Raw genomic sequence first — 25,132 nt, 5'->3', positions numbered from 1 at the left:
ATTCTGCTTACACTTACAGTCATTAGTTGTTTCCAGACCTTTCCTCTCCACTACATTAAAAGCTTTTAGAGGATATCCTCTGTGCTTAGCGCATGGTAGGTATTCTATAAAATTTTATGGAACAAATATAATTTTATGGAAATAAAATTTTATGGAAAAAATATAAATGGTAGGTATTCTATAAAATTTTATGGAACAAATATTAATGAATGTTCAGCCCTTACCATTCCTGTCTTCATGGACTTTAAAAAATATATATATTTTTGAAGATGTGACCTGATAGTATGTTAAATGTGTATGCATTGCTGCGAAGACTCTTTTGGAAACAGCTGTATCCTGGCATGTTTTTAGGATCAGGTGACCAACAGGGACAATACACTATGGGATCTCAGCCCCTTCTGACCTTGAGATTCTGTGACCTTTTGATTTCACTTGAGAGAGTTTGTGTTGTTTGTGGGAACAAGCCCTATAGAATCTAAGAACCTTCATGTACGAGTGTCTTTGTTAAGCCCTATCAGAAAATTTGTTTATCAAAGTGACTTTTTTCATTTACCTAAAATTTCACAAAATAACCTTTAAAAAATATAGTTAATTACTGAAATGCATGTTATTAAAGTAAGACATCAGCAAAAATGGCAGAATGAGGACCTCGGAAAATTCTATCCATAATAGCAATGAAAAAACTGACAAAAATGGTCAGAATCAATATTTTCAGAATGTTTGATTAATTTCTAGACATTAATCAAATGCTTACAACAATCTGGGGAGTATTTATTCCAGAAAATCAGCTGCATTTTGGTAAGGATAGTGAGCTTTGTGGTGTTTTCACTTGTCCTTCGCCCATCTCTTTCCCTACAACCCTGCAGTGCAATCATAGAGAAAGCCAGCAAGCAGCCTGACAGCCCCAGGAAGACACAGAATGAGGTTGGAGCTTCTATAATTCCTCATTTCCATAAAATTGTCATTGATCTGTCTAGTGTTTCCCCCAGAAGATCCTACTTGCAGGACCATATTTGTTTGCCATGACTTTGAGCTATAGAAGGCCTTTCTCCAGCGGCTTTTTAAGAAAACAGTTAGAGACAATCAATTAACTTCACAGCAGCCTGAGGCTATAGATAACGAAAAAGCCTAAAAGGAAAAAAGCTGGCTAATAACATGTCCATCAAGACCTTGAAAAATTAGAATTTTTAGAAAACTACGTGCTCAGGGCTGTGTGCATTCACAGAGTTGTGCACATGCTCAGGAACGACTATGAGAAGGCCCTAAGCTCTTGGCCGACCCTGAGCTCTGCACATGCAGAAAAGGAAGACTAAGGCAGAGTTTTCGACCACCTCGCTGAGTGTGGAAGGCATACCTATACAACATGTTCACAGAGCTTTTTGGCCACACTGGGAAACTTTCTGGTTCCAGTTTAAGGAAATCTTTGCTCAGTTACTAGCTGACCACTAAGTTAACCCAGCAGAGACTTCAGTGCAATAATTATTGAAGTAAAATGGAGCAGGCCTGTTGTCCATTAGACCTTATAGAAGCTAATTCTTGGTCCACTGGGCTGCAGTGTTTGTAGCTCTGCTCTATAGTCCCTATCTCTTTAAACAGGATGAAAGGGCAGGGAACTTATGTGGGGCTGCTGTCTTGTTTGTTAATTTTAAGGCAAGACAAAAGTAGTTTATGAAAAAATTATTTAAAAAGATTGCTGGTGCAGTAGTTCACCCTTATCTGCAGGGGATAGATTCTAAGAGCCGCGCCCCCCCACCGCCCCCCGCAGTGGATTCCTGAAAGCACGGATAGTACTTATCCCTATACATACATGTTTTTTCCTATTGTACATACCTATGATAAATTTTAATTTATAAATTAGGCACAATAAGAGATTAACAACAATAACTAATACTAAAATAGGTCAGTTATAACAATACACTGTAATAAAAGATATGTGAACGTAGTCTCTCTGTCTCAAACTATCTCATTGTATACTGTACTCACCCTTCTTGTGATGATGTGAGATGATTCGGTGCCTACATGATGAGATGAAATAAGGTAAATGAGACATTATTAAGTAAAATAAGAGCTACTTGAACACAAGCACTGCAATACTTTAACAGTCAATCTGATAACCCAGACAGCTACTAAGTGACTAATGGACAGGTAGAATATACAGTGTGGAGACGCTGGACAAAGGGATGATTCATGTCCTGGGCGGGATGGAGTGGAATAATGTAAGATTTCATCATGCTACTCAGAACAGTGTGCAATGCAAAACTTATGAATTGTTTATTTCTGGAATTTTTCATTTAATATTTTCCAACCACAGTTGACCGTGGGTAACTGACACAGCGGAAAGCGAATCCTTGGATAAGAGGGCACTACTATAGTCAGAAATGAGTCTGTTGGAAATGTGATTTCACTTCTGCACCTTAACCATGTGTTACTTTGCTTCTTCATCTCTCTGAATTCTTCTTGAGGAAGACCCATTTCGCTTTCCTCCTCAGACCTCCTTGTATATATACTCTCTCCATTACTTCTCTTTGCTTCTGTAAATCTCATCTTCTGTTCGGGCTTTCATTTGTTTCACCATGTAGCCTCCACTTGGGTTAGCTCTGGCCTGACACACTGCATTCTGGGAGTTTATCTTCTAAGAGAAGAATCAAGAAGAATAAAGACTATAATGACCTTCTTGCTCACCTGAGAGGGGCTGAAGAGCAAGAGGAAAATTCTTTGGCTACCATTTTGGTCAGAGCTATCCCAAAGGAAGCAGCGCAGTTCTCATAGTCTTTAAGGGGTGGTACTAATTTGACCAGACAGCTGAGCAGTGACTCACTGAGATAGGGTTGGCGATAGAGAATTTTTTTTTTTCGGCCAGTACTAAAAAAAGACCCAAGGCTTATATGCATACATGTTGTACATTCATCCAATGCCATCCTTCCTCGCCCCGACCAGGGGAATGCCAGAGAAGCTGCCTCTTTCCCACACTCCTCTGAAGTTATTTATTTTCTGACTTTCTTTCTCTTTCTAGCTACACTGGATGCTCATTTTAACCTGATTTCACCTTCCTGTGAGGGATAACGAGTAGGGTGGGAAGGTACACAGTGTGATTTATGCCACCTCAGTCCACCACCTCCTGGGGATGACCTGACCTGGGTGATCATTTTTAGCCTGGTATTTCCTGAACATGGGCCAGGGGCTGAGATCAGTGACAGAAAGGCTAGGACAGCCCAAGCTCCCTGGCAGATTCAGCAGTGATGAGTTTTCATTGGGGAACAAAATGGCTGTCTCATTTCTAACTTCTTTAGGTTTGAAATACTGCTGAGACTATGGCCTTAATGATTAAAACATCCTGAGGAGAAAGGCTACTTAAATCCTTGAAAGATTGAACTTCTGTAATATGGTTCAAGAAAAGCAGTTTCTAAAATTATACCTTCAAACAAATGATAACTTCAACTTGTACAAATTGTGCAATGTATAACTTTAACCTCCAACTAAATATTTTGAGCAGGTGAGCTAGTTTTCATGACCAGATACGACTCATTTATATTTAGGAACATTTATTTCTATGGAAACAGCATGCTCCTGCCTTAGAAAACGAAGCCAAAAGAAAACAATTTGTCTTTCAAGTAAGTTAAACATATCCCACAATGCCAGTTTTACAGGAAACCATTCCCCTGGGGCTTTTAGGGAGTGCTTTGGGAGAATAGTGCAGATATGTGTAGCTGCACAGAAGGGCCCTTACTCTCTCTGAGCTGCCCTCCCCATAGGGGATGGGGAGGCTCTAAGAGCTGAGAGGAGAAAGTAGGTGTTGGGTGTCTTAGCTTTGAATTTAAATATAGTTCTCATAGAAATAACACAATAAACTATGAAATATTCTATCAATTTGATTTTTCTGGTTACAGGTTAAAATAGGGATTTTTTTTTGTGTGGGCTGGCTTGGAAACTTATTTACTACTTACAATATTATTTCCCTTAGAAAGTTACTTAAAGAGAACTCTTTCATAAGTCAGTCTTGACTCTTTTAGCAGACCTTATCCCCACAGTTGGTACAAAAGTGAATTTTAACTCATCTTTATTACATGGTCATAAAATCTAAGAGTGTAACCTACGAACTTATGAAGTTTAATTATATTTTATTCAGTTACTTTGTCTTGAGAGATAACCATAGTCATTTGTGAATCCCAAGAACAGGTTATAGTTATCATCAGCCACAAGAACCTTCTTTGCAGAAGTCATGTGTAAATGAAATGACAACTACAAAGTACTGTTAAAACATCCAGTCTTCCAGCTAAAATATTACACTTTCATAGTTGTATAATCTTTACAGTGTATCGAAGCCCCTTTCAAGCCACTGGCCACTATTCCCTGTAGCGTGGGCAAGAGTTAGGTATTCAGGTATTATTGTATCACCTTGATACACCCACCCCAGGAGAAGCTAGATAAGTGGCTATGAACAAAGAAGGCCTCAGGAAAGAAAAGGTTTTTAGGTAACTGCGGCCAAATAATTATTCAGAGGTGGTGCCAAATAGGACCATGATAAAGGGAAGGTTCAAAGTGGTACAAGAGAAAATCACTCAATGGAAGGATTTTGCAGCCTTGTGAATGTCTTTGGTCCTCAAAGCAAAGGATTTGCTTCTATTAGATTGGAGCCCATGACCTTTACCTTTTAGGACGAAGGTAAATAAACAGTAAGCCACAGAAGCAAGCCCCCTCTGTTAAATTTTGCTTAAGTTTTTTTTCCTTTTCTTTCAGTTTTATCCAAGTATGAAAACCAGATTACTATTTTCACTGACTACCTAGAAGAATTTCCTGATACTGATGAGCTGGTATGGATCTTGGGGAAACAGCATCTTCTTAAAACAGGTAAGGCTTGGTAGCATTTGTCTGTGAAAACTCAAATGAGGTGGGTGCCTGAGGTTCAGGTCCTATAATTTTTTCCTCCTCAGGTTAGCATAACGTTACCTTAATAACTGTTAATTCTACTTCTAGGCAGATTTACCTTGCAGCCAAAGGAGTTTAAGCCTCAGGCCCTTCACTTGCACAGACCCCTTCCAAGGTCGTGAGAGGCCCTTGTAGCATGTTCAGGTGGTCATAGGTGCTTGTATGATTTGAAAATGTCATATATTTTTATTCTTTTCTCTAAAGGAGAACCCCCAATTTCTATAAGCCTCAGGTTCTAAAAACTATGGTCTCATTCCCGGTACCACTAACCAGTATCTAGTCTTTGATGACAGGGCTACATACATTTTATTCCTCTAATATCCTTTTCTGTCTAGATAAAAAAAATGCTGGCACCCAGAGGACTTCTAAACAGCCCATGGCTGTCAGAAACGATATCAGACTCTGAGAAATCTTGTAAATCTTTTACTGACTGTAGTACTGTCTCAGTTTATTCTGATTTTGTATAGAATTTTTGGCCACTGTAGCTAGATGAAAGGGAGGCTTGAATTTTTCTTTCTTACCCTTACATTCTCATAGATTGAGAAAGACCTTTAAACCTAAAACTGCTAATGATCCTGTACCCAGATAAAGACTGAGTTTGGAGAGAAACAGCTCTGATTTTGTATCTGTCTGAGGAGAGGCCCTAGCATGAAGGAGAGATGGGAAGAAACTGGGCAAAAGGTAGGAGAGGAAGTTAGGAATTTTGTAGCTTGTCCTGAATCTGGCTTAATCATTTCGATAGGAGAATCCTGAACAGTGGAAAGAGCCCAGGGCTAACAATTAGGAGAATGTTTGTATTCAGACTCTTCTCCTATCTTAGATAAGTTGCTTTCCCTTTCTGCATCTTAACTCCCTTCACCAGCATATAAAATGAGAGGACTAGAGATGATCTCATCTAGTTCTGCAGTCCATGACAGCAGGAACCCCCAGGTTGCCAAACATGCCCATGTTCAAACATTAAGTCGTGAAACGCCTTTCAAAGTGAAATTGTTCAAATTTCTATACAACTCCCCTAGCCTTTCTAGCATATAGACAAGCTGGGAGATGTAGAGAATATCAGAGGAAGGAGTGAGTGGTCTGAACATTTGAGAGAGGCATATATAATAGCAGCTAACATTTATTGCAAGCTTACTGCATACTGTACCATCAAAGCACTTTCCATGTATTATCTTGTTAGCAATCATGGCTCTACGAAGTAGGTGCTATTATTCTCCCCATTTTATGGATGAGGAAACTGAAGCTCAAGAGGTTAAGTGACAAGGCTACACAGTTGGTAAGTAGCAGAGCCAAGATTCAAACTCAGGCAGACTATGACTCCAGAAATCTTACTCTTAACAATTATACTTCTGCTTCCCAAAATGTGTTAGACACTGTGGACATGAAGGGGAGGAAAATGCAGACAGTTCAACTTTCTGCTTTGTTCAAAGGAAAAGCAGGAGAGAAAATATATATTATTGGCTAAAATTGAATTTCCTCTTTTTTTCTTTTAAAGTGCAATGGCCGTAAGTTCTATACAGAATATAAACATGGATGTATTGTTGAAAAAGGGGAGAAAGAAGACTAAGAAAAACAGAACCACATCTAAGTACAGATGGGAGCGTGGAATTCATATTTACGACCATCAAAATAAATTTGTCATAACATATAAGGAAGCATGTTTTCAAAGACACAAAAACATTGGTGATGTTTTGCATCCATTTAGATTATAAATACCAGTTGCACTAGGTGGTACTGATATATTTCTTGCACACTTAATTTGCTTAACAGGGACATTTCCTTTTTAGTTAAACATGTGCATGGACCCATATGCACACACACAGTTTTAGATAACAGTCAGAGTGTACTGATGACAAATCCAGTCAACTGTCAATCATTTAGGCAGGGGCTGATTGCCTTGCTTTTCCTATTCCTTGTCTTCTGACCATGATGTCAGCGATAGTACCTGCCAGAGCCATAGAGATAAGTGAAAAGGATACAGGAACCACCCAGAATCATTGTACCAGCCAGTAGCTCTCGTCAAAACATGGGTAGGGTAAAATGCTGAAATTATTTGGCAAAAATGAGATTGTGTTTCCTATGAATTTTCCTAGCCTCTTAACAATGGAATTGATTGGTTATTTGGAAATGAGTTTGCTGCTAGCTGAGAAATCAAAGGCAGATACCTGTAGATGGGATATGGTGATTTAATTCGAATTTCACATTTAATTGCAGAAAAATCTAAGCTGTTGTCTGATATAAGTGCTCGTCTATGGTTTACATACAGAAGGAAATTTTCACCAATTGGTAGGTATATAATTTGTTGTACTGTGCTTTCTTCCTTATAGATAGCTTACCTGAAATTATCAGTCACTTCACAGAAACCTCAGAATTAACAGCTCATGATGGTGAAGTATTTGATTTCAGGAAATAGTTAAGTCTTACACTTTATACAAAAGTTTTATTGCCAAGGTACTTCATCATGTATGGCTTCACGATGTTAATGGGCAATGCCAGTATACTTATGAGCTCACCACTAAGTGTTCAGGCACTAGATGATATTACTTGTATTATTTCTGAGAGCAAGGAAAAAGTCAAATAAACTTTTATTTGGGGCAATATTTATTAAATTACAATCTACTGCTTTGTGGAACTACTTTATTATTAAAGACGATTGTACCTTGAAGGAAAGAACATAATTCTTTTGATTGTTTCTTCCTCTATGAAATTAAAACACTTTGCCACTGGAAGATGAGTTATGATAGGTTTCCTTGGAACTAATTCTCAGCTGATAGAGTACCAACCGCTGTCTAGAAAAAAGGATAGTTCAATAAGCTAAGTGAATAGGCTCCCTTTAGAGAAATTTCGTAAAATGTTTGCAAGCGGGGTGGTGACCTATTCCTAGTATCATGGCCCTGTAGGAAAAGATTACCACACTCACATGGTGGAAGCTATTCTCCTAACAGGAAATCTGTCTGACCAATTTTGGTGCAGCACTAGATCTAGTAGTTGGAATCAGATCAGCCTTTCTGGTAAGTGCCAAAAATGAAGTCCACATGGACATTTTTTGCTCTCCACAGGAAGTACCTGAGCAGTAAAACAAACAAAAGAACAATTTTTAGTACCCAGTGATTCTAAACTGCTAACTTTCTCTGGATTGAGAGGTCTTTGCAAGGCTTGAAAACATTTTCAATTCAACTCTGACAGTGAATTGATGAACTCTTCTTTATGTGGGCTTCATTATATCTTTTCCATACTAATATGGCCTATAATCCCACCATGAGCAAGAGCCAAAGGACTCCCCTTCCAGCTCACAAGTTGGCTCAACGCTTCCCTTGTTGCTGTAGCAACTCTCCTTTAGTCTCCACAACAAAAGAAAGGGGGCAGCCACTTTGGGTCAGTTGTCTTACAAGGTTGATGACCTCCTTTAAAGTTAGTCTTGTGAGATCATGCTCATAGCATACTTTTCCACCTCCATGTTGGGAAAGGAAAGCAATGAAAGCAGAATGTCTCCTCTGCCATCCAAGTTATCTAATTTCATTGGTACCTCAAAAAAGGGTATTGAGCTCACCCTGGCCACATATGTGGAGTTTTCATTACATCAAGTGTTCTTAAAATGGAACCTGTTGTCTTATTTCATTTAACTGGTTTTGTACCTTTTAAAGATGTAGTACATTTTTAATTTATTAATAGTATTTTTATTGTGACCTTACTCATAACACTAAATATTTACATCATCCTGACTGAGTTGTAGAACACTATTACAGATACTCTCTCATTTAATTCATATAATACCCATGGATAAGGCAGGGTTTGTGCTATTATCCACAGTCTATAGATGAGACTTAGATTGGACAATAGAGACCGGTCTTCTGATACCTAATCTAAGACTCTTTCCTCTATTTTACATCATCCTTCTTGCTGTTCAGTTCTTTAAATGTACATTTAGAATAGTCAAGAGCCTTCCAGAGATTTTTGACCATTTCGATGAGTACCTATGGTAGCATTTATTCCTTAACTAAGGTAAGGCTGGCTTCCCTGAGAAGTGAACTGTGCAAAGCCAGGTTTGGTCAGGCAGATGATAATATGGCATGGACGAAGTGTTGATGGTCATACATGGCAGTCATCTACCAAAATTGCCTAGAAGTTTCCAAATAGAAAACATAAGGGGCAGGTCTTGTTCATTTGCTTGTTTTGTTTTTGGCCATAGAACCTATTTTGGTTAACTCAGCATTATCTTTGCAAGTTCTACCCTTTAACAAACCCTGTTTGATATCTAGCTGCATCTCTTGCCTCTCTTTTTAGAGTATGTGTGTCTATCTGTCGTGTATGATTTCCAGATATGCTGATGTTTCAGGAAAAGGCAATTTCAGGAGCTCATATTCATTCTCATCCATTTTACCAACAGGGGGAACGGGCCCTTCATCAGATGCTGGCTGGGGATGTATGCTACGCTGTGGACAGATGATGCTGGCTCAAGCCCTTATCTGCAGACACTTGGGGAGGGGTGAGTTAAATTTGTTCTCCAAACTGCTTCAGAGACCTCTGTAGTAACACTGCTGGTGGTTTCACATTGGTGTTGAGCTCAAATAACACTCAGTAACAGAGCTGCAGGTCCTAAAATGCTCTCTGCAAGCTCAAGTGGTATGGCTGAGAAGTTGACAAAGCCTCTCATAAGAAGGAAACAACCAACATTTCCTTGTGATTCACCAAGCCAGAGAGTTATTTTCCTGGGCCAAAACTGAACATTAAGGCAGGTGGTCATTTAGTTTCCATCTTCGCTATTGTTTGAGTGAGTCCTTAAACAGGTCAGATAACAAAGGGAGCAGGAAGAAGGGTGTGGCAGTAAGTCTGTTTCTTGACCTCATTTAAAATATCTGCCTGGTGAAGGATGTAAATGACCTAAAGGAAGTGCCTAATGATGGAGCTGGTGCTATTTTGGCTTGGGTTCACTGAGGATGTCCATTTGATGATGAAGGAATCCTTAAATTAGCTTCCTCAAGAGGCCACTCCATTAAGAACATTCCAGTAATGATTGTTGGAACTCGTGAGATTTTACTTTCTTAACATGTGTGTGCTTCCCTCTGGGCATATGTAGGCTGACCTTGGCTGGATGCCAGGTTAGGCAATTGGCTAAAAGTTTAGTGTGATTTGGCGTTGAGGGTTGAAAGAACACCTTGGATTAGATGGGGCTGCTGAACTTATTGGCTGTTGCTCCTAGAAATTCAGAGGGATGGAAACATCACTCCCTTTCCTCACTGTGCAACCCCACATACTCTGCTACAGTTAACAGAGGTGATTGGGGAAGGGTCTGGGGAGATTTGAGGACTTAGTGCCTTCTTTTCAGAGTTTAGGATATCTTGCGCCCACTTCCCCTGAGTAGTATCATAATTTCTGTTTAACAGAGGAGGAAACTGAGGATTACAAAGTAAGGTGACATGCCCAGGGTCAAACAGCAAGAAAGCATAGATTTGGGAATAGAATGCAGGTCTTCTGACTTCTTGTCCAGTGACTTCTCTGTGGTACACATACTTCTTGGAGCAGATCCGGTCTTACAATTTCACTTTTTCTTACTTTTAAAACACTTCACTTTTGGAAGTGAATTTTGTGAAAAGCAAACTGGAAAAAAAAAACACAGTCAGCAGTCTTAATTGTTTTAATATAAGAGCAAGTAGCAGGAAGAATTTGGAAATAGATCTTGTGGTGAAGATGAATTAGAAGATGTAATTTTGTAAAGAAGTATTTTAGAGTGTTTCCTATTTGGTTATTTTACAGTTGAGGTGGAGTATTCACTTATCACTGTAATCAGAAAATATCTAGCAATATCTAGCAGCCAGCTGATCAGAATTTCCTCAGACCTGGACAATTTGGTAGCTGATGAAAAACAGTTGAATACAGTTTACCCTCTGAAGGCTGTGCTGAACATGAAGTTTAAAACTTTGATTTCAGAAATACTAGAAGCAAAGAGAATGGAAGACTAGAGATAGTGGTCTTTGGCCTCAAGTATATTTTGATTGTGAATTCAAACTCTCTCTAAAACCTCAGGAGAGAAAAGAAATTCACGTCTTGTATGCAAAATAATCCTCAGAATTCGGTCCCATTAGACATAGTTCCTAGAGCTGAGGGAATGAAGATAGTACATCCTGTGCACAGTGACGATTATGGTGAGTTTTCATAGTTGTCCTCAGTAGGCGGTAAGTAGCCTTTATAGAATTTGGTGGGCTGCGCCTAAGACACGGATGGGATTTTTACAGATGTAATTATTTTGGTTTTGGTTGTAAGGAAACCTTGAACACCTGAAAGCAAAGGTATTTGTTTGTCCAAAGCTCAGTGTAGACTTTTTAAAGGCTGTGTAAAAATGGCAGTGTGCAGTTTTTTTGAAGCTTCCTTAGTTGTCAGTTATGTATATTCTCCTGTGAACTGCTTTGTGTCACAATAGTCCTTCTCCCCATGAGACTCTTTTGGCAATGTTGCTGATATATAAGGACGAAGCTGTTGCTGTCTCTGTGGAGATGACACACTTCTGGGTGATATACAGATATATTGCTGGATTTTGCGATGACCTCCTAGTCACTGAGTAGCTGACCAGAAAGGCCTTTGTGAAACTGTTTTTATGTAATATTTATCCAGCTCCAACCCTGAGGCTAAGTCAATTCCTTGGTCCACTTCTTGTTTTGCTTTTACTTTACACCCACTGAGTCTTTGACAGTAATCAGTTTCCAGATGTCTTTGTCATCAAAATTAAAGATACCCAGGAATGTTCTTAGTTGATCATTCCCACCTTCCAGATATAGCTTCTTTGTTTTCCTTCTAATCTAGTAGGTATAATAAGAGGAGAAGTAACAAGCAATTATAAAAATGACTTAACTAATTTTTTTTTTTTCACAAAAAGACTGGAACTGGGAGAAACAAAAGGAACAACCCAAAGAATACCAGCGGATCTTACAGTGCTTCTTAGATAGAAAAGATTGTTGCTACTCTATTCATCAAATGGGTAAGGTCACTTTGGTGTTTTAAAGACAACACCTGCTCCTCTTGTCCCCTGCTTTGTATGTGGCTCTGCTAAGTTGTCTATCTGCTTAATTATTTATGTGAAAAATTAGGAGTTTGTGGCATGCCGGAAGACCTTTTACTAACATGTTTATTTTTTTCCACATGAAAACAGCACAGATGGGCGTAGGAGAAGGGAAATCAATTGGTGAATGGTTTGGACCAAATACAGTTGCACAGGTGTTAAAGTAAGTAAAAGAGTCTGGCATCTGCCTTATTCTACTGTCTCATATGCCTCCCTCCTCTACCAAGTCCCATCAACCTAACTATTCTTCCCATCCCACTAAACCACCCCTCCAACTAAGCCACCAAACATTTATACCATTTTGTTCAGACAGTTCTTTGAAATGTGTAAGTGGTGACACCTGTCTTGGTATATCGAGTTGTATTCATTGGTACCAGTATATGTGGAAGCACCTCAGAACTCATTCAGTATCCCCTCACTCCCACGGATTGTTGCTCATGTGCTAGGGAGCCATTAGCATGAGGGTGTCTTTGAAACCAAACTGTTCATACTAAGTAGGGGAGGCTGAGCCAGCATAGGCAAGACATGGACTCCTAACCTGTATAGTATAAAAAAACATTCGTTCATTTATTTGTTCATTAAACATTTACTGGGTGCTTTTACTGTGCTAAGTGCTGGCTGCACAGAAATGAACTATATGCAGCCCTTGCCTCAAGGAACTCATGACTTATTGGAAGAGACACATCCCAAAGGAGTCTTGGAATCAGTCTGTTATCTCTTAACAGACTCCAGACACCCCAGCATGGCACTTTTGTACTTGTTCTGTTATATCCCAGAACATCTCCCACATCAAGAGGCAAGGTGGAGAGGCCAGAACCAGTGTGGAAGTGAATGAGGTGAGTGGCATCAGCACCTTATACCTGCAGGCCTCCTCACCTGTTGTCACTCTCCTCCCTGACAACATATCTCCAGATGAAAACTCCATGAGGGCAGAGCTTATGTTTGCCTTGTTCACTGCTGTAACACTAGCACATAAAACTGCCTGGCACACATAAGTGGTCAAAAAATATTTGATGAATGAATCAAAATGGTAGCCAGAATCTGGAGCTGGGTTTAGGCATCAGGAGACTGAAATCATTGGGCCTCCTTTGGTATAATATGCTTCAGTCCTGGGCTCTCTGGAGCATGGTGGTGGAATCTGCTCCACGCAGAGTACAAATGGGCTACTGAATCAGTTATTAGCCAGTCTTCTATGATCTAGAGCACTTTGGAAATGTGCTTGTGAGGGGAGTCATCTGGATTTCCTGGAGACCGAAGTGACACCTGTGTCTTGGCTTTACTCTTTTCTTACAGTGTAGCCTGTCTGAGACTACTTTCTTACCTTAGTCTGTAGTGTCTTTTGGGGCATCATTGACTCTGCTAAATGAGGATTTGGCAGTATTTCAGGAACCACTGTAGGAACCCATGGTAGAAAGTATAAGATTAGAATGGCTGTGCTGAGCCCGAAACTCAGCTTGAAATGGTTAGTTTTTAAGTGATATCCCTCAGAATGTGTTCTTTTTAAGTGTTGAGGTTCCCAACACCAAATAGAAACAAACATTTTAAAAAGAACTGAAGTGGCTTCTGATTCATGGTTATTATTATGATTAACAGCAGTATATTATTATGTCACTATTATTATTTGGGGGAAAGATAGCACATTAAAACGAGTAAAATAAAAGTGTAATAGTACTTAACCTCTTCCTAGGAGCTACTTTGGTTTGGGAGACAATGTTTTATTTTCTGTCCAGTGAGACTGGACTTTACCCAAGAATCCCAGAGTACCAGGTTAAATGTGTTTTCTTTCAAACTGGCAAGAGGAGAAGAAGATAAAGGAGAAATAATCATGGTACTTTGCTTAGACCTCAGAAGCTCTCAAAGAGGTTTTCTTTCTAATCTCCTGTGGGGTCATGCAAGTCACCATGCTCTCCTCCTTTAGATGTTAACCAGGGAAGGCCCAGCACCGAAGGCCATATGCAGTCCACGTGTCCTTGAACAGCATTCTCACAGCACATGTAGAGGGATGTGAAAGATCACCTCTCTCTCTGTCTCTCTGGATTTTTCCAGGGCTTATTCTCTATATTATCTATACCCCCAAACAACAATAACAACAACAAATTTATATTATGCCAAATGTATATTTTATATATACACCATACATATATAATATATATTTGGTTTATGCCAAATTTACATATATGTGTATATATGTATTATTAAAAAAAATATATATATATATGTATGTATACACACACACACACACACACATACATTAAAGACAATTTCCTTTTATTGAAAAAAGCAGTAAGTCCAAATATCTTTTATTTAAGAAAAGAAAACAAAATCTCTTGGGAGTAGATGCGTTGGTAAACTTTTCTGTTTTACCCAAGAGGAATAACGTCATTTTGTGGAGAAGACATTTCCATTTTGTAAAGCAGGGCCTCCATTTCAAGGTTCGGAAACTGTGACTCTGCAGCATTCTCAAGGTCCCTGGACACACAATGTTCCAGAGCTCAGTCAAAGGAGCCAGAACTGACCTGATTCCCAACTTCTCTGAGGCTCAGGGTTTGGCAACTTCAGAAACACTGGGTATGGTTTGTACTCTTCCTGCTGATATTTCCATCTTCCCCAATTATGACTTCATTGTATGTTGCTTTGCAGAAAACTTGCTTTATTTGATGAATGGAATTCCTTGGCTGTTTATGTTTCAATGGATAACACAGTGGTCATTGAAGATATCAGTGAGTCCCAGCCCGTTTACCTTCCTGGGTGGTGGGTGATGAGGTCCTTGATCACCACTCAGAAATTGGGGTGAGAGAGAGAGACAGACAGAGAGAGAGAGAGAGAAAGAGACAGAGAGAGGGAGAGAGACACAGAGAGAGACAGAGAGCGACAGAGAGGGACACACATACACACGCGCACGCACACACCCTCTAGCCTGCCCCACCAGAGCAAAGGAGCTTAGGGGAGCACAAGACTCTGGTTAATCATCCCCTGCACCCCTTTTCTTCTTACCTATCAGTTTTCTGAAAGGGAGAAAACAATTAGATCATCTTTGCTGCTCCTTGGTGAGGTACCAGACCCTCTCCCTGCAGGACAGCCGAATTTGGGATAGTCAGTTAAACCACCAACAGGTCTTCTGTGGAGGCCACCCCCTTGTCCAGCCCTGTGCCCCCACCCATGGGGTTAGAAAAACCAAGAGTTGCAGTCCCTGTCCCAAAGGCCTTTGCAGACCAGTCGAGAAATGATATTCTCTCAATAAGCCCGTAACATCTGACAGGAGGTAAGGGAGTGCTCAGTACCAGAAGGAAGAGAAGTAAGGGCTGGTGGAGTGGCCTGGGCTTCCTGTGGGAAGTGGGACAAGCAGGGCCCTAGTGGCAGAGAGGAAGGCCTTCCAGGCAAGGGCTGTCAGGTGAGGTCTCCCTTAGTTTTGCTCTTGGCCTGCCTCCTAGGGCTGGATGCCCCTAATTTACTCAGCTCTCTTCTGTTTCTAGAAAAAATGTGTTGCATTCTTCCCTTGAGTGCTGACATAGCCACTGAGAACCCCTCCGGCTCCCCAAATGCTTCGAACCACAGTAAGGGCACTTCTGCTTGCTGCCCGGCCTGGAAACCCCTGCTGCTCATTGTGCCCCTTCGCCTGGGCATAAACCAAATCAATCCTGTCTATGTTGATGCATTCAAAGTAAGTCACTCCTTTTTCCGAGCCCATTGCTGCCTGCCCCATCACACCGCCATGTGAGCACAGAGATCCGTGAGCAGCAGTCCACAAGTGAGTTGAGAATCTTGCATTCTCTTTCCCTCTAGGAGTGTTTTAAGATGCCACAGTCTTTAGGGGCATTAGGAGGAAAACCAAATAACGCCTATTATTTCATAGGATTCTTAGGTAAGAAAAGAGGAATCACAAGTAAGTCATCGTGGGTTAAGGGAGGGTGGGCAGAGGTTTGCATGGGAGACCAGGCAATTCCAGTTACGGGGCCTTTGTCCAGCTGGGACATGCTGTGGCCTCTGGTCGGCTCCTTCTGTCTCCGGTCTGATATCTGGAGAGCAACACTTCTGTGCTCCTGATGGAGAGCAGATCCTCCTTCAGTGCCTCTACTTCCTTCCCTCTTGATAAGATGGCTCCATGCTGCTTTCCCACTAGATTACTCTAAAGTCACAGAATTGCTTTAGCCATCTCCCTCCTTCCTGTGGGGCCAGGGTGTCACTCCCCTGTCCTTGTTGATCCCTGTCTTACTGGGGCTTAGGCATTTAGGCTAGGAGCCATTCTCTGGCTTCCCAGGTTCATGCATCTGGCTCATTGTTCAGAGCCATGACCGGGTGGGAATTAGAGGAGGCAGAGACAGAGGTATCCCTTTTCCGATAATGGGGGCTAAGCCTTAAACCCACTAACCTCCTAATATGGATCCTAATAAGCAGCCTGGCATTCCCTGCCTAGGTTGATGCCTCTGGAAACCCAGACACCTTATTCATTCGCTATGACCAGAGACATTTAAGGCCCTTGGCACACAGAGTGAGCTAGTCCAGTGCTGCTTAAACTTTAATAAGCGCATGAATCACCTTGAGAGCTTATTACAATGCAAGTGTGGCAGGTCTGAGGTTGGCCCTGAGATTCTGCATTTCTAACTAGGTAGTGCTGATGTTATTGGTACACATACCATGCTTTGAGTATCAAGGACCTAGACACACCTGGTTAGTGCAGAGGTACACGGAGAAGGGAGTGACATGACTCGGGGGATTTGGTAGAAGGCACCTCTCACAGGAGTGGAGTGGTCTCAAATTTGGCCTTGAAGAAGATTGTAAGGGACACCCTTAGATAGGCAAGGAAGAGCCAGAACAAGTGTGGGGAATGGCATGAGAGATGTGCAGAGGACAGGGTGAAATGGGCTTGGTCAACCTCCCACCGTCTCCTCCTTGGAGATTCAAGGAGATGAGGTGGAATGGAGACAGACATACCTAGTCTTGTATGCCAGTCTCCCACTTGCTAGCTGTGTGACCGCTTGAAAAGAGTATCACCTCTATTTCGGTCTCAGGATCCTCTTATGGAAAATAGGGTTAACACCTCGCTCACTGTGTGGTCACCTCACAGTAGAGCGCTTAGCAAAGAGCCAGGCATATAGTACCCATTGAGGAAAAGGTGACTCCACCTTGCCTGACCTCAACCTCTCTTTTCCTTTTCTGTCTCTTCCTCTCATGAAGGCGAAGGTTTCTAACACAAATTGCCTCAGCTCTCTAATGCTGCCATCTATTGGTTGAGTCTATGAACTACAGCTTGATGGAACATTTGGAGGCTTTTATATTTTTAGGTACAAAACCCCATTTTGATATCCTGTGTTTCTAAGCTTTCGGGTTCCTGTCAAAGAAAATGTTGCAAAAATCTATTTACTATTATTTGTGCTTGAGGACAAGGTTGAAACTGACTGGGAAATAATTTTGGAGGGTGAATATGCAGATTCATGTGATTCCTGGTCTCAATGGCCTCCTTTATCCCAAGTTACTCAGACAGAATTTGCCAAGTTAGTGTAGCCCTTCTGTTTCCTGAGGCCGCTGGATCGGGTTGACTTTGCGGAGTTTAACTACTCATAAAAGAGGGGTGGGCGATCTTTAGTTCCTGAGATAGAGGTTTACATGGTGCCCATTAACTTTCAAAAATCCTTTGTTTAACCTTCACTTGAGGCTCCAAAGTCTCCTTTACACTCCTTTTCTGACTCTCCACCTTACTGTATTAGGTTGGGGGTTCTGGATTGGTAGAATGTCTGAAGGGAGGGAACCGATGAGAACTGCCATTTTCTGAACAGCTGTTTTCTGCCAGGGATGCTGAAAAGTGTTCTTTCTCTGTAGGTAGGTAGTTAGGTAGGTAGGTAGGTAGATAGATAGAGATAATTGTGTAGAGATGTATAGATCTAGATATAGATATAGTTATATATAGATGTACAGATATAGTTATATAGAGATGTATAGTTATATAGACATTTATAGTTATAGACATATAGATAAATATACATATATAGTTATATAGAGATATAGAGATAGTTATATAGAGTTGTATAGATATATGTGATTATATATAGATGTATAGATATATATAGTTATAAAGATATACCTATATAGCTATATATAGATAGATAGATAATTATATATAAATGTATATAGATATAGTTTTATATAGATGTACAGATATGGATAGATGGATATAGTTAGCATAACACGTAGAGATTATTTCCATTTATGCCTAGTGCAACTACAATTTAGAGGGGTTATTTCCTCAAGGTCACCCAGCTAGAAAGTAGCGAAGCCAGGATTCAATCCCAGTTTGGCCACCCCTATCTACTATACCACATTGCTCCCCTACTGTCCTCTTGTCTGGTGAGAAGCTGGGAGAAGAGTTTAGTATGGGAGACTATGACCAGGGTGAAACTCTGGCTGTCAGATTTTTTCTGCATTTAGAGGAGGTGTTTGTTTGTCCCCCGTGTTTTAGTAGACGTTGCCACCTGGAAATCTGTAGTATGAGTTCTGCATCTGCAGATGGTTGACCCCCCTGCCTCTTATCCTTGGACCTCATTAGAGACCTTGGTTTAGTCCCCACATCATTTCTAGGACTTTTTAGATCTTCTACTCTATTTCTTTTAAGTACTCTCAGAAGTAGTGTAGCCTGCAAAGCTCCACTACACACACCCACACACACGCACACGCACACGCGCACACACACACGCGTGCGCTCGAAAGGGCTAGAGGCAGAGGATGCTGCTATTATTCCTAGCATCTTAACTTCAAACACTCTGGCAGAATGCTCAGTTCTAATCCTACTTTAGATATTTGTTTTCTTGCGTACAACCTTCCTTCTCCTTTTACCTTTCATGATCTCAGGTGGGCTTCCTTCTAAACATTCTGGTTATTGCTCTTCATTGTGACTTGAGGCTTTTTTGATATAACTGATCTCACCCACCTGTGGAAATATGTACCTTGACTTACCTAAATTGAGTCATACAGCAAGCAGCACTGATTTTCATATACTCTTTTTTTTTTTATAGTAGAAAAGAAAAGTTTTATTAAAAAGAAAAGTACACTTCCAGAAGTAGAAGCGGGCCTGAGCCGATTTTCATATACTCTTCAACACTTATTTGTAGGGAAATAATTTTGGGACTAAGCAAGATACTTCAGTGACTTTCTTGTATTTGTATTGTGTTTTAAGTCATTTGACAAAGGTGAAATCTGCTCATTCTTATAATACCCTGTGAGGTAATTGGAACAGGCCCAATGACCTGTTCCAGTTTATATGACTACAGTTTAAAAACAAGAAAATTAAGACAGAGCGATTTAAGTGGTTTGTCCTAGGTCTGTGATAGAGACAAGTTAAGTTTTCATCAGACATCAGGAACACAGTCTTTGGGAACGGAAGTTCTTAAATGTGCTTAACACAATCCTGGATGCTATTCCAAGGAGGGTCTTTAGGGAATTCCTCCCTACCTTGTCATTCTGCTGCTGGCAGTTCTTTCTTTGGTTGCTAACCCAGTCTAGAATACAGAGACCCAGGTGGTCCTCAGGCCTGGACAGTGAGATTAGGGTACTTTTGCCTTCTTAGCATGCCACCGATGAGCATTAGAGGGACTTTTAGCCCTTTGAATATTAGATAAAAGGAGAGATTTTTCCTGAATCCCTCCCAGGTCATTTATTGCACTAGGCTTTTTCAATTTAATGAAGCATGATTTTTCTCTGATTTATAAAGAGCGATCATCTCAAAGTGAGTTTTCCCAGTGAGGTATATCTGTACTGTTAATGTGACCAAGGCAATGCTTTCTGACAGGGATTCCTAACTAGTTAACAATGACTAACTTGCTGGCTAATCAAGACCAGAAGTCAGCTCCCTGGTATGTCATCCATAGTGGAGTTAGCATTCCCATTTCTCGTGGAGGCCAAGGCCTTTCTCCTTACCAGTTGTGCTCTTGGACCATGGGTCTGAGAACCAATGGTCTAGAATGACGTGCTTTTCAATGTTGAAAGAGGCAGGAAGCTTTCTAATGGCACTTGGACTCACAGCCTGGTGATTCTGCCTACCACCTCGTTGCTACTGCTGCTCACAGAGCCTGCCATGTCATCTGTGATCTCTCATTCCCACCTTTTCCCAAACCTGTCACTTTCCATTTTGGGACTTATACTTTGAGGAGATGTGAATACTAGGGCAAGTCTTCTCATTGAATGATTGGATTTGGGAGCGGGTGGCTTCCTTCAGGCATGCTCATCCTAATTCAGGCTTTCTGTCATTTCATTCTCATTGTCACCAAAGGAAAGGTTAGGAAAACCAGAGTGCCTCCTCCCAAGGACAGGAGTGGGGCAAGGGCCAGTGGTTCTTTGAAGGTTAAGTATGCCTCATTCTAACAGGTGATGAGCTCATTTTCCTGGACCCTCACACAACCCAGACTTTTGTCGACACTGAAGAGAATGGAACTGTTGATGACCAGACTTTCCATTGTCTGCAACCCCCACAGCGAATGAACATTCTGAACTTGGATCCTTCTGTAGCATTGGTGGGTATCTGAAGGTTGGGTGGGTCAAGAGATAGGCTGCCATCCTATTAAAGATTGGTTCCCTGAGGGTTATCCAGGTTGCTAGGTAAGGTGGCAAGAGTATATTCACTTACATCCCCATGAGAGGTAGCTTAGAGTAGTAGGAAAGGAACGGACTCCAAAGCCAAACTGCTCAAGGTGGAATCCAGACCCTGCCACTTACTAGCTATGGACTTAAGGGGAGTCCTTTAACCTTTCTGAGCCTTGGTCTTCTCATCCCTAAAATAAACAAAACAGAAGTTTCTTCCTTCTAGGATCGTGTGAGGTATGCGGTGGGTAAAGTACTTAGCATAGTGCCTAGCACATTGTAAGCATTCTATGAATGTTAGTTATAATTAGAGTTACCATCCTTCTGCAGTTTCCCTCTTGCCCTTTAATATTGCCACACAGATAAAGGGTATAAGGTAGGACATAGATAGGAGGGAGAAGGGGGTAATACACCCTGGGTAGACAGTGCCCAATTTTCTGGGCACACAATCCAGAAAGTTGTAGTCCCCGCCCCCCGCCGCCCACCAGGACTATGACTTGTAGTCACATTGAAGGAGCAGCTGCCTGTGAAGTAGCCAGTGGTTCTGAGACCTGTCTGCATCATTTTTTTTTCCAGTTTAATCTGATTGTCAGGGCACCTGTGTCCAAAGAACTGACAGAGTCCTCTTGTCTTGGACCATTCTTTCACTACTATAGGAAGGCTCTGAGGATGAGGAAGGAAGCTGATGGTTCTCCTTATTCTAAGGGATAATTCCCTTAATGTCAGAGCCATCTGATTAAGTATTGCCTCTAGCTAAAAGTACTGTTTGGCTGTTGTTTACTGATTTCATTGACTATTCTTTATAGATATTTCTATGTGTGCACTAAATGTAATGGTACTAACCCCATGCTTTGGAGATTAGTCACCAAGTTACTATATCTCACAGTATAAAAGGAGAGAGACAAGGAGGAAAGGGACAGACAATAGAGAGAGGCAGAGAGACAGAAGGAGAGACTGGACAGGAAAATGGAAGGGAGGGAGTAGGGGTCAACGAATGAACAATTGTGTGTGTCCAAGTGACGCAATGTCTAGGAGAGAGATAAGCACAGGCAATCTTTATCCTAATTGTCGGGAAGTAGCATCCGAGAAGAATGGTCCACAGCCTACATTGTAACTCTGGGCCAATCGCTCCATTTTGCAGTACAAGGGTCCTGTCTTGGTGCCCCTGAACAGTTCTAAGTTGTGTTTTTTTTACTTCCCCCCAAGGGATTTTTCTGCAAAGAAGAAAAAGACTTTGATAGCTGGTGTAGCCTTGTTCAAAAGGTAAAGACGTGTGTTTTTCTTGGTCTTAAAAATGAAGGTTGTTCAATATGATTATTTTTCAAAACTATTTTTCATAGTAACATAAACCTAGCCTGATATGACTTTATCGTAAGAGAAAGAAACTAAGATGTGGGGAATTGTGCATAACTTTGGGGGAACCAAAGAAAAAACTTTCATTAGAAATATGTTTAGTATGTCCAGTGAGTGATATTTTTAGCTACTTAATGTTTCATCTCATTGAGCCTATGAGTCATACGAAATATTCAACTAATAGTCTACCATTTTAATCTGAAAATGCCTTTTCTTATAGCTCAGCCTAAATTTTTCCTTAGTCTGTTCATAACACTGAGATGGTTGAAGAAACTAAACTACTTTTCTGTTTAGTGGTCTATTTACAGTGTAATGTAGTCCATTATGATTTAGGGGGCTTGCCTTTCTGTTAACTGTCTTATTTATATAAAATATAAGCATGCTGCCACTTTAAGGAAACACAGTTTTCAGAAATCTGTGTAATACTAAAGCAATTTATTCTTTTTGGTATTTAATGTAAAAGGATATTTATTGTTTTGTTGGCTCACCAATCTTTATATCTTCCTCCCTCATCCTCAGCTTCTAACACATGCCAGATATGTGGAGGACATTGATAAATGCTTACTGAAAGAATGAAGGGAGATCTTAGAGAGTAGTTTAAAGAGCCCTGGATGGGGTGGCAGGAGACACGGTGTTCTCCTATCTGCAAAACAAAGAGATTGGAGAGATGGGAACCCAGAGCCTTTTGTAAGCATGAGGAGGGAAGATTTTTCTTCACAAGTGAACACATAATTAACACTAGTGTCCCTAGCTGAATCTGAAACCCCACTTAATAATTAGCTAAGACATAATAGAGAATTCTTTTATAAAAGCAATACTTACATTTCAGAATGCAGCGAAACTATATTTATATTACATTTAAAGTTAGAAGGAAACTTTTCTGATGAGACTATGCCATTTAAATTAGGACATATACCATAAGTGTTGGACTAAATGGAAACTATGTCAATTTGTACTAATATTTCTCTTGGGGCAGATCTAATTTGATTAACCAACATTTCTTTGGCGCCAACACTTCAGGAACATCTCACCCCTAAATTGAGTTGAGCTCGTGCAACTGGCACATGACTTGAACCTCACGATGGAGTATGGGCAGTGAGTACTGGCCTTCCATCAGATTCTCCCTCCAGTGTCCTTCCCTCCTGGCCAACAGTTCTAGAATTGAAGAGGGCTGCATCTCCAGATGGGTCAAGTAGAGAATGAGTGTATTTGCTAGGCTTTTGCTTTCATCTTTCAACAACCAGGCCACTCTCTTAGGGCTTGGGGTTATAGAGTTCCAATTAGACAGAAATGTAGTGACTGCAATATTTATAACTGTTTCTATGTTTCCTCAGGAAATTCTAAAGGAAAACTTAAGGATGTTTGAATTAGTTCAGAAACATCCATCACACTGGCCTCCCTTTGTACCTCCAGCTAAGCCAGAGGTGACAACCACTGGGGCAGGTAAGCAGTTGTTCAGGGCCTCTGTGGCCAGCAGACCCACAAGTAGCAGTTGTTTTACAAGACAGAAGAAATTGTCTGGACTGATCGAGGATTAGTTCTTCTGATTATTTTAATCATCTGATGAACTGGTACAGATTTCAAAGCATAATAATAGCCAAAGATGAGCTCAGTGCAAAAGTTCCACATAAAATCAAATGACTAGAAATTATTTTTTTTTCCTGGTCTTGTTCAGAATAACAAATCAGAGGCCATGGGTGAGTCAAAGGGTGCCCCAATGTTTTACAGAGCCTCATCTTCATTACTATGAATGGGACTATGTAATAAGTCTGGTTATTTTGATTCTTTATAGAGACTTTCTAATACTTGGTGGCGGCCCTATCTATACCTCTCCTCCACACAAGCTTTTCTTTAGCAAAACAATTTAAAAATGCATAGTCTTCTCTACTGAGTAAGGTATTGACCACTTCAACCTAAGCGTCAAGCTTTTCTTCTTTTTCATTTCTGTATTCTGATAGAATTCATTGATTCTACTGAACAACTAGAGGAGTTTGAACTGGAGGAAGATTTTGAGATTCTGAATGTATAGAAGAGTAGAAACTCAACCTGGATATCTGTCTTACATCTGGCACCAGAAGAACATGAATTCATTACATAAAATTTTTCTAGTCAGCAAGTGCCTGATATGCCAATAGCATACAAACTTGATAGCAATCAATCATGACTGAGCCAATCATCATTTCTCAGATAAAACAATAACAACCCTTCCTCAGAAAGAACTAGAACAATCATGGAATCTAAGAGCAGAAAGATTAGGAGCCGTCCCTTGCTTCCCAGCTTGTTTTACATGGCCACAGCAAGTCTGCCACTTATGAAATGAGGAAGTAGACATCTGGAAGACAGACAGCAACTTCGACCTTGCTGCAAGCACCAGCAGATGAGAGATGGTTACGTGTGCTTCCCCACCCTTTCAGGCGTGACCTCTTTTGGGCTAAATCCTAAGAAGCGGTCTGTTCTCTTGTTCTAATAATAAAGTGATTACATCAGGGAGAAAAAGGTCTTGTTAAATTATTTGAATGTGTATTTTAATTAATTATAATTTATATCAAAAACTTTGTCAAGGAAATTATTTTAAATGTGCACTTGTTGATCTCCTGATTCTTTGAGGGAGCCTTACTATTTAATGGGTCACTGTCTCCTTCTTTACTAATACATTTTTCAGATGTCACCCTGTCCTTAAATCAAATCATGATCACTTAAATCAGGGGTCAGCAAATTTTCTGTAGAAGGCCAGATAATAAATCTTTCAGGTGTCACAGGCCACATGGCCTTTGTCGTCACTGCTCAACTCTGCTGCTGGAAGTGCAAAAGCAGCCACAGACAATCTGTGCCTGGCCATAAGTCAATAAAACTTTATTTACAAAAACAGGGGGAGGACTGGATGTAGCCCACAGGCTGTAGTTTGCCAATTACTGATTTCAGTTGTTGATTTCTGTTTGAGAAATTAAAAATTGTGTTTGGATTAAACTCCATTTCGGTTGACAAACAATTAAACAGAATTAATCACATGGTGACATTTAATCTGTGCATCAAATACAATGGCAGACCATTTCAGGACTAGCAACATACTAAATTTTAAAGCATATATTCATCATATTGGCTTTGCCACTGATTCTCTTGTGGATGCACCTCAAGTCACAGTAGTGTCTTCCCAGTTTCCTCTCCTTGCCCTCTTAACCTGTATGCATTTCACCTCTATCCTTAACTGAGTCTCGAAGAAGGCCTGCAACTGGG

At 40.6% G+C, this 25,132-nt stretch overlaps 1 protein-coding gene across 4 annotated transcripts in view; it reads left to right on the top strand.

Moving 5' to 3' along the window:
• ATG4A (autophagy related 4A cysteine peptidase) overlaps nt 1-24,912 on the top strand; it is a 57,815-nt gene extending 32,903 nt beyond the window's left edge. The window contains exons 2-14 of one of the 4 annotated variants that reach the window (XM_039879710.1): nt 3,491-3,611; nt 4,738-4,848; nt 7,138-7,209; nt 9,311-9,409; nt 11,795-11,896; nt 12,068-12,140; nt 14,618-14,697; nt 15,451-15,638; nt 15,761-15,839; nt 20,333-20,478; nt 21,752-21,808; nt 23,233-23,341; nt 23,857-24,912. In XM_039879710.1, the coding sequence (XP_039735644.1) occupies nt 3,551-3,611; nt 4,738-4,848; nt 7,138-7,209; nt 9,311-9,409; nt 11,795-11,896; nt 12,068-12,140; nt 14,618-14,697; nt 15,451-15,638; nt 15,761-15,839; nt 20,333-20,478; nt 21,752-21,808; nt 23,233-23,341; nt 23,857-23,927 (1,248 nt within the window). In that variant the 5' untranslated portion in view covers nt 3,491-3,550 and the 3' untranslated portion in view covers nt 23,928-24,912. Of the gene's footprint in view, nt 1-3,490; nt 3,612-4,737; nt 4,849-6,103; nt 6,200-7,137; nt 7,210-9,310; nt 9,410-11,794; nt 11,897-12,067; nt 12,141-14,617; nt 14,698-15,450; nt 15,639-15,760; nt 15,840-20,332; nt 20,479-21,751; nt 21,809-23,232; nt 23,342-23,856 lie in introns of those variants that run through there. The other 3 variants (XM_039879711.1, XM_039879707.1, XM_039879708.1) reach the window with 3 other exon arrangements.
• The last annotated feature ends 220 nt before the right edge of the window (nt 24,913-25,132 follow it).

This window comes from Pteropus medius, unplaced genomic scaffold, assembly GCF_902729225.1.
Source record: "Pteropus medius unplaced genomic scaffold, Ma_sr-lr_union100, whole genome shotgun sequence".
Lineage (NCBI taxonomy): Eukaryota > Metazoa > Chordata > Mammalia > Chiroptera > Pteropodidae > Pteropus > Pteropus medius.
The sequence above is the reverse complement of the archived record's forward strand: the minus strand, read 5'-3'. Positions and strand labels throughout refer to the sequence as shown.